Source organism: Zootoca vivipara, chromosome 11, assembly GCF_965207765.1.
Source record: "Zootoca vivipara chromosome 11, rZooViv2.hap1.1, whole genome shotgun sequence".
In the NCBI taxonomy this organism is placed as follows: Eukaryota; Metazoa; Chordata; class Lepidosauria; order Squamata; family Lacertidae; genus Zootoca; species Zootoca vivipara.
In genome coordinates, this window is record NC_142594.1 from 21415832 (window position 1) to 21432130 (window position 16299).

Consider the following 16299-nt stretch of genomic DNA (forward strand, 5'->3'; position numbering starts at 1 on the left):
TTTTATGAAAAATTCGTCTAGCGAATCGCGGTTTCCCATAGGAATGCATTGAAATTCAATTAATGCGTTCCTATGGGCAAAAAAAATAATCAATGCATTCCTATGGGATTCGCTAGACGAAATTTTCGTTATAAGAAAAGACCCGTGGAACGAATTAAATTCGTCTAGCGAGGCACCACTGTACTGGCTAAACAACCCTCCAATATACAGCAGGTAGTAGCAGTGCCCCTTCTCACAACGTAATGATGCAGGTTGTTGTGAGGGCTCCCTGTTGGCCACGAATCCTGAAATTGTTTGGGTGTTTTTTTTAACCAGAGCACACTCCACAATATACCTGTGAAGTACAACTACCTTTGTAGACAAACACTAAACACTTTATTATACCTATTAACACTGTTGTTAAACCACTGAGCCTAGGGCTTGCTGATCAGAAGGTCGGCGGTTCGAATCCCTCTGACAGGGTGAGCTCCCGTTGCTTGGTCCCAGCTCCTGCCAACCTAGCAGTTCGAAAGCACGTCAAAGTGCAAGTAGATAAATACCGTGTTTCTCATATTATAAGACATGTCTTATATTTATTTTTTCCTCAAAAAAACACACTATGGCTTATTTTCAGGGGATGTCTTATATTTTCCTCCTCCTCCTCCTGCCATGGCCGGTATTGCTGCTGTGCCTATCACTATGTCTTATTTTCGGGGTATGGCTTATATTCCTTGAATGCTTAAAAATCCTGCTATGGCTTATTTTATGGGTATGTCTTAAAATATGAGAAACAGGGTAGGAACCGCAAAAGCGGGAAGGTAAATGGCGTTTCCATGTGCTGCTCTGGTTTGCCAGAAGTGGCTTTGTCATGCTGGCCACATGACCTGGAAGCTATACGCCGGCTCCCTCGGCCAATAATGCGAGATGAGCGCGCAACCCCAGAGTCGGTCACGACTGGACCTAATGGTCAGGGGTCCCTTTACCTTTACCTTTACCTAACACTGTTATTATTCGGAATATATGAGTCGACATATATGGAGCAGAAATGAAGTCACAGGCAAAATACCAATACCTACAGTATTGTACCTATAGAGGATGAGCATGCCTTGTTTTGATGATCACATCCTGTCCATGAACCCAAGGTCATAGACATCAGGGGGAAGGTGGGAGAGGCCACGGAATGCGGATTGGAAAAACATTTAAACTTCTGTAGCTGCTGACATTTACACTCATTCATAAGCACCCAGTTTACTTTGCTTCAGCAAAGGTGGCCATTTATTTCTGCTATGGCATCTTATCGGCTGCTTCTGCAACGGGTATCATTATAATGATAAATACAATGACCGAGTAGACTGTATCATTAATCTAGAAACAATATGCAGGTTGATTAAAACAATCTGATGTTTTCTATTCCTATGCTACTTATGGTAATGAAAAATCCAAGCACATTTCCTAAGCTCACACATATTTGTGCATTATATATACCTACATACATGGTTAGTATGCAGTTTAAGTGATTAACTGCAGTGTGCTTTTAAAAATGAGACTATGCGTTTGAGGCAATAAACTCTAGCAATATATAGATACATTTATCATCTACTCCTCCACACAATTCTCCAACCACTTAACTCTCAAAACAATCACTTTAACACTAGACCGCTCTGGATGAGGCTTTCTACATTTCTTACAGTCAATGTCTAACATAATTCTGTTTCCCTAATATTGGGATGTATCATTAATTTGCAAAATGGATATACTGAAAATAAATGCAGAGTTAACCGTATTTCATCAATAATTCTAAACGCTATACACTGCAAGCTTGATTGCATCTGGTGTTGCTACTGTTCCTTCAACTCATATTACCTTTATCATTATGGCTTCTTTCTGTTTCACAGCAATGTTTAATCCTGTTTGCTGCATCTATCCTTCAAAGTAAGGACGGATGGCCAGAAATGGCTTTTTCCCTCTCTCTAATACCCAAGTCTGTGGCATTGGATGCTTATTAAATTATCTTATTAACATCAGCTTTGATCATAGTAACTAGATAATCCTCGGGATAATATGTATGTAAAGACAAATGTGCTGACACATTGTAGAAGTAAAACACTTGTTTTCCATTGCAGTACTACTTCATGATCCACACTTTCATTTGCAATCTTACTTCAGGAAACAAGCCAAGTACAATGTTATTATGAAGCCGAAAGAGGTAGCCTTTTTAAGCTAATGAGCATTAAAAGGAAGACAAAATTTTATGAGACTCTCACACTCATATTAAAGTAAACACGTGGGAAACTAATAAAAAAGGGCTGGTTTGATGAGCAAATGCCTAGAAGAGTTTTATCTGTATTTTCATATTCTGCTGCGACAAAATATCAAGACTAATGCAGACTCTTGGAAAGCTAGGTTTGTGAAGATTTGCAACTGCGACCCATATAAACTTTCTGTAAAGCAAAAAACAGAACTGCACATACATAGTTGATACTAAGATGGGAATAGCGACAAATGACACAACTTAATTCTGTTACTATCTTGTTGTGATATATTATTTTTTATTAACCTAAGCAGCCTTGAGAATCCTTAGAATGAAGGGCAGCACAGAAAACTGCTCTATGTCACTGCCATTGACGCAGAGAGTAGGGGGTAGCACAATGCTCAGTAGTAATGAACACATTAGACAAAGCGTGGCATCTCACACTCTCTTACTTGGAACCTGAACTTACTTCAGAGTAAGCACGAATAGGCTATAAGGGTTGATAAATGTGCAGCATGTGTGAATGCTGAGTGCAAGCGGTATGTAAATGACACACGCTTGGACTACTGCAATGCACTCTACGTGGGACTACCTTTGAAGGCATAGCTGCCAAGTTTTCCCTTTTCTCGAGAGGAAGCCTATTCAGCATAAGGGAATTTCCCTTTAAAAAGGGAGAACTTGGCAGCTATGCTTTGAAGGTGACCCGGAAACTACAACCAGAATGTGGCAGCTAGGCTGGTGACTGGGAGTGGCCGCCGAGACCATGTAACACCGGTCCTGAAAGACCTACATTGGCTCCCAGTACGTTTCCAAGCACAATTCAAAGTCTTGGTGCTGACCTTTAAAGCCCTAAACGGCCTCGGTCCAGTATACCTGAAGGAGTGTCTCCACCCCCATCGTTCAGCCCGGACACTGAGATCCAGCTCCAAGGGCCTTCTGGCGGTTCCCTCACTGCGAGAAGCAAAGCTACAGGGAACCAGGCAGAGGGCCTTCTTGGTAGTGGCGCCTGACCTGTGGAACGCCCTCCCATCAGATGTCAAAGAAATAAGCAACTACCTGACTTTTAGAAGACATCTGAAGGCAGCCCTGTTTAGGGAAGTTTTTAATGTTTGATGTTTTATTGTGTTTTTAATATTCTGTTGGGAGCCGCCCAGAGTGGCTGGGGAAACCCAGCCAGATGGGAGAGGAATAAATAATAAATTATTATTATTACTATTATTAAATTTATGAATGTATGGGTATGCATATGCATCCTTATTGAAGCTGTCTAATTTTAACTTTGCTGGTCTGTCGCTCATTGGCTTGCATCCACCATGTGTCTCCAACTGTTCACCTTCACATTTCATGATGTTTAGCACTGCAAAAACCAGCATATGCACAGTCCCGATTACTGTGTGTATGTGCGTGGAATGGTTTCAGATAAAGTATTAAAGGAAACCCCCCAAAAAGCACAGAGATGTCCATAGATACCTGCTTATTATTTCCCATCCACTTCAAAATGCTCTGCATTAGCATACAGTGGCATTTGCTTTGAAAGGCAATTATATTCTGAACAATTAAATCATAAGAGAATTGTTTGCTTTACGCTGTGTACTGAACCACTTACCAATTACTGGTGTTTACTATCCCAGTCTTATCGGGACAATCAATGCAATACATTAAAAATGGCAACTGCTTTTAATCCTTTTGTTTGTGTTAGGCTCTCTCATGTATGCATACATTTTACTATCTTAAATCACCAGTGAGAGAGAAAGAGTTGCTATTATGTCTGAAGATTGTTCAAAGTCCTTGTTTGGGGTACGCATATGCTACTCTTTGTTTGTTTGATTACTAGTATTCGAAGTATCGTTTCAGAAAGGTGTTCAAACTTTTCCGAAGGGTAAATAACATCAGAGGAAATGAATATTCTTGAAACATCCTTGGAAAAAGTCAAGCTGCATCCCACTGGGGTACAACATTGAGAACGCTTTAATTAATAATTATAGAGGGAATATAAAATAACTACTTGAACATTTCATGTAGCCTATAGGCCCAATAACTTTATTAGTTCTGCTGATATAACTTGCTCCCCCTGGGATCTTTTGGTCCCAGGAGGGCTGAAGAATGGCGGGATAGGAATCTTCTTATCATGCCCCGGTGGGCCCAAAGTCTTTGAGGGAGGGAGAAGTAGGATCTTGATTTCGGGAAGGTAGTTGCTTTTCAGCAAGCCAGTTTCTGAGGCATCTGAGAACCTTGGCGGAAGGACGATTTTTAAACGGAATAAATAAATGGAGAAACCATGGACCAGAGAGCAAAAATGTGGTTCAGGCAAGTATGGAGAGCGAAGAAAGGGAATGAGAGAGTTATTAGAGCCAAGGAACCAGGCAAAATAGGCAGGGTGAAGTGAGGAAATTATTGTGGCCTGAATACAGTATAATGCTTTGCTGCCAAAAGTCCGCTAGCAGGAAGGGGAAATTTATGTAGGGATAAGGAAAGGACACAAATCATAGTGGATTGGGATGCAGCAAGGCAAAGAGCCGGTAAAATTACTCGAGTCCAAGGAGGCCAATGGCTTTCCACAAGGATGCAGCTGCTCAAGGTCAGGACTCTAGCCCAGCTCATGGAATGCCTGAGATTCAAGCCTGTCAGTGGCCGAGGACCCTGGCAAACATCCATGCGCACTAGGAGGCTTTATTCGCCACTCCATCTATTTCTGATGTTCATGCTGTTGCTTGGGTAGCCAAAAGGCACCATCACTCCACTTTTACAGATATAACATATATTTCATTCTATTAGAGCGGCAAGAGCCAGCAGACTTGAGGAAACACAAAGGGAGACTTGGGGAACCAAAGAAATGGAGGACACCCCAAAATATCCAAAGAAGGACTCAGCATGCCCAGTGGGTATAGAATACTGACCACTTCCTGGGGGAATGGAATAGAAAATGGAAAAGAGAGGAACTGGGAGGATTCTACAATGCAAAACTTCGTTTCAGGACCTCCCTATTCAATTCTGTTTCTATTTATTTTCTAGAACTTCCCAGAAACAGTATCTGTTTATTGTGGGCAATGATCTGATCCCCTCCCACTGTATTATTTATGCCCTACATACATAATGGATTCATAGAGTTGGAAGGGATCCTGAGGATCATCTAGCCCAACCCTCTTGCAATGCAGGAATATGCAGCTGCCCCTGGTACTCGGAGGGTCCCCTCCCACTGCAGAAAATAGAACTGAAAGAAGGGATTTGCTGTAGTCGATAAAATAGGTTGCTGCTTGTGCCTGGTTGCAGAATGTGGGTGCCCACAGCAATTTCTCTGCTTTGCAAATGTGGCTATGGGCCTCATTTGGCAACCCTTGGTTTATATAAAGTATGAGCATTTATTCAAACAACCACGCTCCACCTTACTGTAGCAATGTTTTCTGAAGAGCTCTATCTCAAATTGTAAAAAGTCTACATATCTGACTACATAAACTGTTAGGCAGAACAGCTTACATGAAACAAATTAAACAGGGGAAGGTTCATGGATGTTTTGTACTTCTTCTTTTAAATTGTTGTTGTTTAGTCGTTTAGTCGTGTCCGACTCTTCGTGACCCCATGGACCATAGCACGCCAGGCACTCCTGTCTTGCACTGCCTCCCGCAGTTTGGTCAAACTCATGTTCGTAGCTTCGAGAACACTGTCCAACCATCTTGTCCTCTGTCGTCCCCTTCTCCTAGTGCCCTCAATCTTTCCCAACATCAGGGTCTTTTCCAAGGATTCTTCTCTTCTCATGAGGTGGCCAAAGTATTGGAGCCTCAGCTTCACGATCTGTCCTTCCAGGGAGCACTCAGGGCTGATTTCCTTAAGAATGGATAGGTTTGATCTTCTTGCAGTCCATGGGACTCTCAAGAGTCTCCTCCAGCACCATAATTCAAAAGCATCAATTCTTCGGCGATCAGCCTTCTTTATGGTCCAGCTCTCACTTCCATACATCACTACTGGGAAAACCATAGCTTTAACTATACGGACCTTTGTCGGCAAGGTGATGTCTCTGCTTTTTAAGATGCTGTCTAGGTTTGTCATTGCTTTTCTCCCAAGAAGCAGGCGTCTTTTAATTTCGTGACTGCTGTCACCATCTGCAGTGATCAAGGAGCCCAAGAAAGTAAAATCTCTCACTGCCTCCATTTCTTCACCTTCTATTTGCCAGGAGGTGATGGGACCAGTGGCCATGATCTTGGTTTTTTTGATGTTGAGCTTCAGACCATATTTTGCGCTCTCCTCTTTCACCCTCATTAAAAGGTTCTTTAATTCCTCCTCGCTTTCTGCCATCAAGGTTGTGTCATCTGCATATCTGAGGTTGTTGATATTTCTTCCAGCAATCTTAATTCCGGCTTGGGATTCATCTAGTCCAGCCTTTCACATGATGAATTCTGCATATAAGTTAAATAAGCAGGGGGACAATATACAACCTTGTCGTACTCCTTTCCCAATTTTGAACCAATCAGTTGTTCCATATCCAGTTCTAACTGTAGCTTCTTGTCCCACATAGAGATTTCTCAGGAGACAGATGAGGTGATCAGGCACTCCCATTTCTTTAAGAACTTGCCATAGTTTGCTGTGGTCGACACAGTCAAAGGCTTTTGCATAGTCAATGAAGCAGAAGTAGACGTTTTTCTGGAACTCTCTAGCTTTCTCCATAATCCAGCGCATGTTTGCTATTTGGTCTCTGGTTCCTCTGCCCTTTCGAAATCCAGCTTGCACTTCTGGGAGTTCTCGGTCCACATACTGCCTAAGCCTGCCTTGTAGAATTTTAAGCATAACCTTGCTAGCGTGTGAAATGAGCGCAATTGTGCGGTAGTTGGAGCATTCTTTGGCACTGCCCTTCTTTGGAATTGGGATGTAGACTGATCTTCTCCAATCCTCTGGCCATTGCTGAGTTTTCCAAACTTGCTGGCATATTGGGTGTAGCACCTTAACAGCATCATCTTTTAAAATTTTAAACAGTTCAGCTGGAATATCATCACTTCCACTGGCCTTGTTATTAGCAGTGCTTTCTAAGGCCCATTTGACTTCACTCTCCAAGATGTCTGGCTCAAGGTCAGCAACCACACTACCTGAGGTGTACGAGACCTCCATATCTTTCTGGTATAATTCCTCTGTGTATTCTTGCCACCTCTTCTTGATGTCTTCTGCTTCTGTTAGGTCCTTACCACTTTTGTCCTTGATTATGGTAATCTTTGTACGAAATGTTCCTTTCATATCTCCAATTTTCTTGAACAGATCTCTGGTTTTCCCCATTCTATTGTTTTCCTCTATTTCTTTGCATTGCTCATTTAAGAAGACCCTCTTGTCTCTCCTTGCTGTTTTTTGGAAATCTGCATTCAGTTTCCTGTATCGTTCCCTATCTCCCTTGCATTTTGCTTGCCTCCTCTCCTCCGCTATTTGTAAGGCCTTTTAAACTTTTAAATAGTTTTTATTGATTTTTACATTTTTATCTTCATCACAACAGCCGCATCTCAAATATAAACACAAAACCAAATAACCCCCTCCCCACCATGACTTCCCTCAACTTCCTCTTCTGGTTTGTTGCATAATAGTTTCCCTTGCTTTTTGGTTATATCTTCATACTGTATTGCATTCTCTAAAATAGATCCTTTCTTTATTCTGTTTGGTAACTGTCTGGCCACATAAAAAATCAGGCAGAATAGCTTACATCAGTGATGGCCAAACTTGGCCCTCCAGATGTTTTGGGACTACAATTCCCACCATCCCTGACCACTGGTCCTGTTAGCTAGGGATGATGGGAGTTGTAGTCCCCAAACAGCTGGAGGGCCAAGTTTGGCCATCACTGGCTTACATGAAACAAATTGAACAGGGGAAGGTTTGTAGATGTTTTGTACTTCTAAAGTGGGTTTTCCTTTTGGGTTGGGGAGTATGTGCATAGCAAAAGTGCTCTCATATCTCAAATCCAGGCAGTGACGCTTCTCCAGTAACTTGTGTTTAGGTAGCAGCAGCAGCAGCAACACTTCACAATGAATGTACTTCCAGTCCTGAACAGCCGGTACTTTAGGTCATATTTTCCCCCCAATACATCTTTGTTGTTACAGTGACACAGCAATTTAGTCAAATTTGATTGGCTATGAGAGTGACATCATTTTTAGAAAGACAAAGATGCACCCAAGTAGCAGCCAACTGGGGCAGTGAACAATGAGCTTCTCCCCCTTGTTTTCATACCAACGCTTCGTTTTTGTGCCAAACATGTTAGCCTCCAAACATTTCACCACTCAACCATAGGACAGAAAGAGGAAAACCAAACTCTGTAACACTTTGAAATTATTGTGTTAACCTCCCCACCCAAAAAAGTATCAACTTTGTGACAATTGAAATTGACGAACTACTGAGCAGGAAATGCTATGAAAATATTTTCATAATTCGTTGTCAAGCATGGCTGATTTTTCACAGCTAAGAGCAACCAATCTCTATAGTGTATACATGCTGCTAATAGTTTTTAATGCAAAAATCAGAATTATAATATAGCTTATTCTATTAATTCATTTTAATACACGAGAGTTAATTTAATTTTTAAAAAGTTTATGAACAAATTATATTGTGTTTGCTGTCTGCTAATCCCACAGGAAGATATGAGGAATCTGCACCCTAATGGGCTCTGAGCTTATCGTAAGATGATATAAAAATTCCTGCTTAATCTTGTGATTAGGATTTCACAAACTCTCAAAATATTATATGGAAGAAAATGATTACGTTTAGTAAACTTTGCTCTTATTTACAGTATGAAATGTGGTTTGAATTCTAAAGGAAGAATTCCTGAAAAGTATTCTAAGCTGAACACAACTTCTCTCCCAAGTTCACATTCATATGTACAGAATCTGTACAGAATCATCCCAAGAATTAGAGCATACAGTGGTACCTCGGTTTAAGTACACAATTGGTTCTGGAAGTCTGTACTTAACCTGAAGTGTACTTAACCTGAAGCAAACTTTCCCATTGAAAGTAATGGAAAGTGGATTAATCCATTTCAGAGGGGTCCGTGGAGTACTTAAACTGAAAGTACTCAAACCGAGCCGTACTGAAACTGAAACTGAGGTATGACTGTAAATTAGAATTTGTTTAAGCATACCTTACACAGTTTACACATGGTTCAATCTACCTATCAATTAGAAATTGGGGCCAAATCTACAGGCTTCAAAAGTAAATGTGGAACCACGAATACTACTACAGTGGACGCTCAGGTTGCGAACATGATCTGTGTGGGAGGCATGTTCACAACCCGCAGCATTCGCAACCTGCATCTGCACACGCGTGGGTTGCAATTTGGCGCTTCTGCACATGCGCAAAACACGATTTAGTGCTTCTGCACATGCGCCGGAACCCAGAAGTAACCCGTTCCGGTACTTCTGGGTTCGGCGCGGAGCGCAACCTGAAAAGATGCAACTTGAAGCAGCTGTAACCTGAGCTATGACTGTATCGTATAATTTCTAGGAAACTCCATGCTTTCACATTTTTAGAGTGCTCTAGCAGCAGCTGACCAAAAATGATCACAGGGAATATTTCAATTAGAAACGCTGTTGCAGGGACGGTTCCAGTTCCTGCAACGTATTCATAAGTTAACAAAATGTCCATTTATTTCCCTAAGGGAAGTTGATATGTTCCCTGAAAACTTATCAACCTTTAGCAAAATCCAAATCACTGCTTTCACTCACTCAATTATGCCTGACACATGTCATTTTATCATCTCTGTCACTGGGAACACATTCTCTTCTCCCATTAAAGGTAAAGGGGCCCCTGACCATCAGGTGCAGTCGTGTCTGACTCTGGGATTGCAGCGCTCATCTCGCTCTATAGACCAAGAGAGCCAGCGTTTGTCCGCAGACAGCTTCCGGGTCATGTGGCCAGCATGACAAAGCTGCTTCTGGCGAACCAGAGCAGCGCACGGAAACGCCGGAGCGGTCCCTATTTATCTACTTGCACTTTGATGTGCTTTTGAACTGCTAGGTGGGCAGGAGCTGGGACCAAGCAACAGGAGCTCACCCCGTTGCAGGGATTCGAACCGCTGACCTTCTGATCAGCAAGCCCTAGACTCTGTGGTTTAACCCACAGCGCCACTTGGGTCCCTGCTTCTCCCATTAGTCAAGGGTAAATGAGGTGATCCAATCTTGTTCCTATAACTGACTGAGAAAAGCAATGCAGAGCTTTGGAAAACCCTGACCTGAATAGCTCTTACACACAATCTTACCTAAATGTACAGCAGTTTTATTCACTAGCAATTTGCAAATATAATGAAATGCATTCAACTTGGAGAAAAGAAACTAGGCTGCCATATTCAGCACGCCACCAACAAACAGGAGCTAAAAGACTCCTTAAACTTATAGAAGAAAAAAAGGAGGGAACTCATCTCACGAGAAATCAACCAAACAATGGTCAACATTCTATACTCAAAACAATGCTTCTACAAGTGTGGAGTAAAAAACTCTAGACTATTGGTGTAGGGAAAAAATCACTCAAAACAAGAATACACTGCATCACCAAAAAAGACAGCAATATAACATTCTCCTCCTTAGAAATAACCTCAGAATTTGTGGAGTTTTACTCCAACCTATACACTTCCCACAACCCACCAGAGGAGGAAATATCTATAAAAATTCCTAGCAGGACTGGCCATGCTAACGTAAACTGATGAAGAAGATTCATGGACAGTCCTATTACACCGGAGGAAATAGATACTGTCTACATAAACGACTCAAAGCCCCAGGCCCAGAAGGCTTTACAGCAGAATTCTATAAGCAATTCAGAGAACCCCTGATGCCCTACATGACCTGCCTATTTAACAACATCATAAAAGGGGGCCCCATTCCTAAAACCTGGACCTCCTCCAAAACCACTCAAAGACAGCCTCAAAGTAGAATCATACCACCCGATCTCATTAATAAACCAAGACTACAAGATATTCACATTAATCTTGGCTAACTGCCTAAAAAAAATTCCTACACAAATTAAAAGCCCCAGACCAGACTTGCTTTGTCCCTAGCCGCAATATAACAGACCCCATTAGGAAACTACAGAAACTGATCGAACACAGCATGGCAACTAACCCTCCACTGACAAGTATGTCCCTATACACCCTCAAAGCTTTTGATTGCCTAGAATGGTAATACCTATTAGCAGTACTAACTAACATGAAATTTGGTCCCAACTTCTTACAAACATTCAAACGAATCTACTCCCAAGCCTCAGCAAAATGCGGAACTAACAATATGGACTCTAATACCATAGCAATTCAAAGCAGTAACTAGGCCCCTGACAACCTTCAAAAACCTCCTCCAAGGGACACGGCAAGGGGATGGTATCCGCAATATACAAAATACTGCTACAAAATCCCACAAACCCCCTTGACATAATCAAAAAACAATGGGAGGACAACATAGGCTATGAAATTAACCCAACCCAATGGAACTGGAATGTGGTCTTCTAACCTCCCTTTAAATCCATCTCAGCTAAAAGAAAAAACTCACCCTGAAACTCACTTACAGATGGTACCTAACACCACAGAAACTAGTGCTGATATGCCCCGAAGCCTCACCAAAATGCTGGAGAGGCTGCACCTCCACAGGCACACACCTCCACATGTGGTGGGGATGTCCCAAAATCCAACTCTTCTAGACATCAGTCATACAGGAAATATGCAAAATAACTAAGCAAGTATTAGAAGTCACCCCAGAAATGGCCCTACTGAACATCTTCCAAAATAATAATGTCCATTGACATAAAGAGCACAGAGCACATAACCCACCTACTCTCAGCAGCCAGAAGCATCATAGCCAGACACTGTAGAGACCTGTCAGGAGTAAAATAAAACTGCTCCAAAACAAGCCAGTAGCCAGATGTGAGTGTAACAGAAGAGCATTATACATTAGAAGCTGAGGATTAATTCACATGCTTGCTTAATTAATTAATTTAACATATCTTACCCACTCGTTAAAATGCACATTTATATACAATCACAAAAGAATACGAGGCAGATAAATTATAACCAAGCAATAGAAAATTTTGCCATGAAACTCTAACTAACAAAGGGCTGGGTGAATTACCAAGCCTTCAGCTGGTACCAAAAGTTCAACAGAATTGGTGCCATTCATATCTCATCAGAGAGGTGGGAATTCCAAAGCTGGGCTGCCACCAGTGAGAAGGCTTTGCTAAATGCAGCACAGCTAAGCATGCCTCTCTTGCAGATCTTAGCACAGGGGTCAGAAAACTTTTTCAGCAGGGGGCCGGTCCACTGTCCCTCAGACCTTGTGGGGGGCCGGACTATATTTTGGAAAAAAAATGAATGAATTCCTATGTCCCACAAATAACCCAGAGATGCATTTTAAAGAAAAGGACACATTCTACTCATGTAAAAACACCAGGCAGGCCCCACAAATAACCCAGAGATGCATATTAAATTAAAGAACACATTCTACTCATGTAAAAAAATGCTGATTCCCGGACTGTCCGCGGGCTGGATTTAGGTGGTGATTGGGCCGCATCCGGCCCCCGGGCCTTAGTTTGGGGACCCCTGTCTTAGCAACTGGGCAGGTCTACATGAAATTGAGCGTACTCTTAGATATTTGGGGTTCAAGTTCAACACGGCTTTATAAACCAATAGAACTATGAGGCAGGCTCAGTAGCATATTGGCAGCCAGTGAAAAATGGTTATGTGCTCGTGGTATGCTACCCAATAGGAAACCTTGTCAAAGCATTCTACTTGCCACAAACCAACTTCAAGGGTATAGAGTATATTATAGGTATCTAATCTTCAGGCTACCAGCACATGGGCCACAGTGGCAAGGCTCTATATGTCCATGGATGAACAAAGCTGGTGTACCAGGCATACACCATAGAGGACACTGGAACCTCCAGCGACACTAATGTATCTAGGGGCACTCCCAGGAGCCCCAGACTACACACCTGTTGGTTCAGAAGGGCTGCCAGAAAAGAAAACCTACCCAATTTCTGGACCTGGTTATGGCCCACCCACATGACCGCTGTCTCGTCAGGATTCAGCTTCAACTTATTGGTCCACATCCAGCCAAACACTGAGTCCAGGATGTGCACAGCCTCACCCGACTCAGTTGATACAGAGAAACAGAGCTGAGTGTTTTAGAGGCAAAGACAACATGGACTTGGCATCTGCTGGCATTTTGGAACATATAATTACCATAGACATCCGCCTTTGTGCTAACTTTTACTAGAGTTCATGGTTTCTGGGCTCTTGTTTAGCCGGTGCTACCTACCGCCTAAATTTTTTTGGCATGATGCAAAAACTGCTAGAAATGTGTAACAGTGTGTTTACTAACTTATCTTGTACACCCTGATTCAACAGAAGCCAAAGCAAATCTCTCCATGTCTTTAGTCCTGAAACGTAACCTATAAGCGCATCTCAGTGACTGCAATGAAAACAAAGGCTTAAAATTAAGCTCTATGTTAAACTTGCTACGAAAAGCAGACTCTTCAAAGAAAAACATTCAGGTTGCCATCCTATAGCATAGGAATGCTGAATATTCCATAGCCAGCTTTCTGAGAGCTGGGGGCCATTTTGCTGGAAGAGGAAAAATGGGCAGAAGAGGATGGGGCTCTTCCATCTGCATAATATAGCTATGTTTCAGCTGTACCAAATGAGGGGTGTTGCCTGTGGAAAGCCTACCGGGTTGGATAGCAGGGCATTCAGATTCTGAACTGAGGTTCCCTATCTCTGCTATGACATTTACCTAGATCCCAGAATAAAGCCCCACTGAATGGCATGGAAGTTACCTCTGGGTGAACATGCATGGGATTGCACTGTTATATCTGTGCTGAACGTTTTGCTGCCTTATTGGCGCTGTGGGAAAACCACAGAGCCTAGGGCTTGCTGATCAGAAGGTCGGCGGTTCGAATCCCTGCAACGGGGTGAGCTCCCGTTGCTCGGTCCCAGCTCCTGCCAACCTAGCAGTTCGAAAGCACATCAAAGTGCAAGTAGCTAAATAGGGACCACTCTGGCGGGAAGGTAAACAGTGTTTCCATGTGCTGCTCTGGTTCGCCAGAAGCAGCTTTGTCATGCTGGCTACATGACCCAGAAACTGTCTGCAGACAAATGCCGGCTCCCTCGGCCTATAGAGCGAGATGAGCGCCGCAACCCCAGAGTCGGACACGACTGGACCTGATGGTCAGGGGCCCCTTTACCTTTATGAAACATATAAACAGCATCTTTGGGCTCAGGTTTTACTGTTCCTAAAACTGTGTTGCCGGTTGTATGAGAGTCTTATCGTAGGCTTAATAAGTTGGAGTGAACATTTACATCCTTCAGTAATTTGTGTTGTTTTTTTCAATGGACTTTCAAAACTTACACTTTTTGGCTTACCCCAAAGCCTAGCACATTTTCTTGAAGAGTTGCAGTTATTTTACAGGATGTCTCTAAGGCATGTCCTAATTTCAGAGTTCTGCTAATTATCTCCCTAGGAGTGCTGTTCTTGCGAAATAATTAATATTCCAAATATTAAACAGCCTTCTGTTTGAATTTAAAAAGCACTGCCATCAAACAAATCACATTCTGGAAACTATGTCAACCAAGTAACAATTTTATTAAATTCTAGAAAACAGCAATAACAGCTAAAGAAAGCCCTGATCATTTCCTTGTGAAATAGCATGGAAATTTGTACAGCTAAGCTTTCGTACATCATAAAAATTCTCAGAAATGATTTTAATTACTCATAAAAGTCTACAAGTATCTTGGAAATATTTTATCAACTAACAGTGCCATATTATGCATATTTAACTCAGAAGCAAGCCCTACTGAATTCAATAGGGTTTATTTGAAGTATGCTTGCAAATGCATAGGACTGTAGGTATACCCCTTGCTCTATTTAATGTCTTGCCTAATGAAAACTTCTGGAGCACTCAATAGCTTGAGATGCTTTTTAAACATTTTGGCTACAATAAATGTCCCCGTCCCCCCAATAATGGGCTGACATGGCTACCTTTTTCCATAGCTCCATTTTCCAGCTGTGGAAGAGGTTAGCGCAAGCAAAATGTATTTCCTGACTACCTAATCAAGGCTAAAGATGGGAGTGGGAGGAAGAGGAAAGTCTGTGTGCCCCTTACGTCCCCTTCTTTTCTTTTGTAATTTTCAGTTGTCCAAAACCTCCTAGTGTGTGGCAGGAAACAGTTGAGCTAGGAGGAGGAGGAGGAGGAGGAGGAGGAGGAGGAGGAGGAGGAGGAGGAGGAGGAGGAGGAGGAGGAGGAAGTCTCCTCCCTTTTAAGAAGGATCCTACTCCCTATTGTTCCACTGAAGGGAACTTCTAAATCATTTCAGGATGTCCTCTTGATCCTGAATGAAGACAGTAGTATACAGACAGCACCATAGCTAAATAGACCTGGTGATACATTTTATACCTTTAAATGGCTACAAATATTTTATAATTTGCCCAAAGGCAGCATGTTTAGTTGTGTCACTCTCATAACCATTTGGCTTTTCAATGTTTTAAAGCCAATCTCTAGACCCAAAGCTTTCAAAACTTTTCATGTTGGTGACACACTTTTTAGACATGCATCATTTGGCGACATGGTAATTCAGTTTTGCTAGCAAGCCAGGGGTTAAACTAACCCCTTTCCCGTCCCAGGAGGAGCACGGGTAGCATTTCCACAACACACTTACACACTGCCGCCGACACACTAACATGTTGCGATGCACAGTTTGGAAAGTTCTGCTCTAGTCTAGACAAAGGCTTATCCACTGAACATGTTTAGATTAACTAGTGGAAGCAGGAACCAGGGCAATTTTAAAAATTATTTTATTTTATTTACTGTGTTTATCTATCAGCTTTTCTTCAAAAGGTTCAAAGTACACCCCTCCATTTTAACATCACAACAGCCATGTGATGTTAGTAAGACTGAGAAAGAGGGAGGGAAGGAGGCTCCCAAGGTTGTCCAGTGAGCTTCATGGCCAAGTTGAGATTTGAACTTGGGTTTCCCAATACTCTAACCACTTGCAACACACTGGCTTAGTCACAGTCAATATGCCCCCAAAGCATTGCCCAAGGTGCCTAAGTATTGCACCAAGGTGATGCTTGACTTTG

At 42.3% G+C, this 16299-nt stretch overlaps 1 protein-coding gene across 2 annotated transcripts in view; it reads right to left on the reverse strand.

The window, feature by feature from the left end:
* Positions 1–16299, reverse strand: part of CHN2 (chimerin 2) — a 156377-nt gene that overhangs the window by 97099 nt on the left and 42979 nt on the right. Inside the window, exon 1 of one of the 2 annotated variants that reach the window (XM_035129606.3) lies at positions 13195–13278. The exons of the other annotated variant lie outside the window; for it this stretch is intronic. Coding sequence (XP_034985497.2) covers positions 13195–13273 — 79 coding nt within the window. The 5' untranslated portion in view covers positions 13274–13278. Of the gene's footprint in view, positions 1–13194; positions 13279–16299 lie in introns of those variants that run through there. 2 annotated transcript variants of the gene reach the window in all.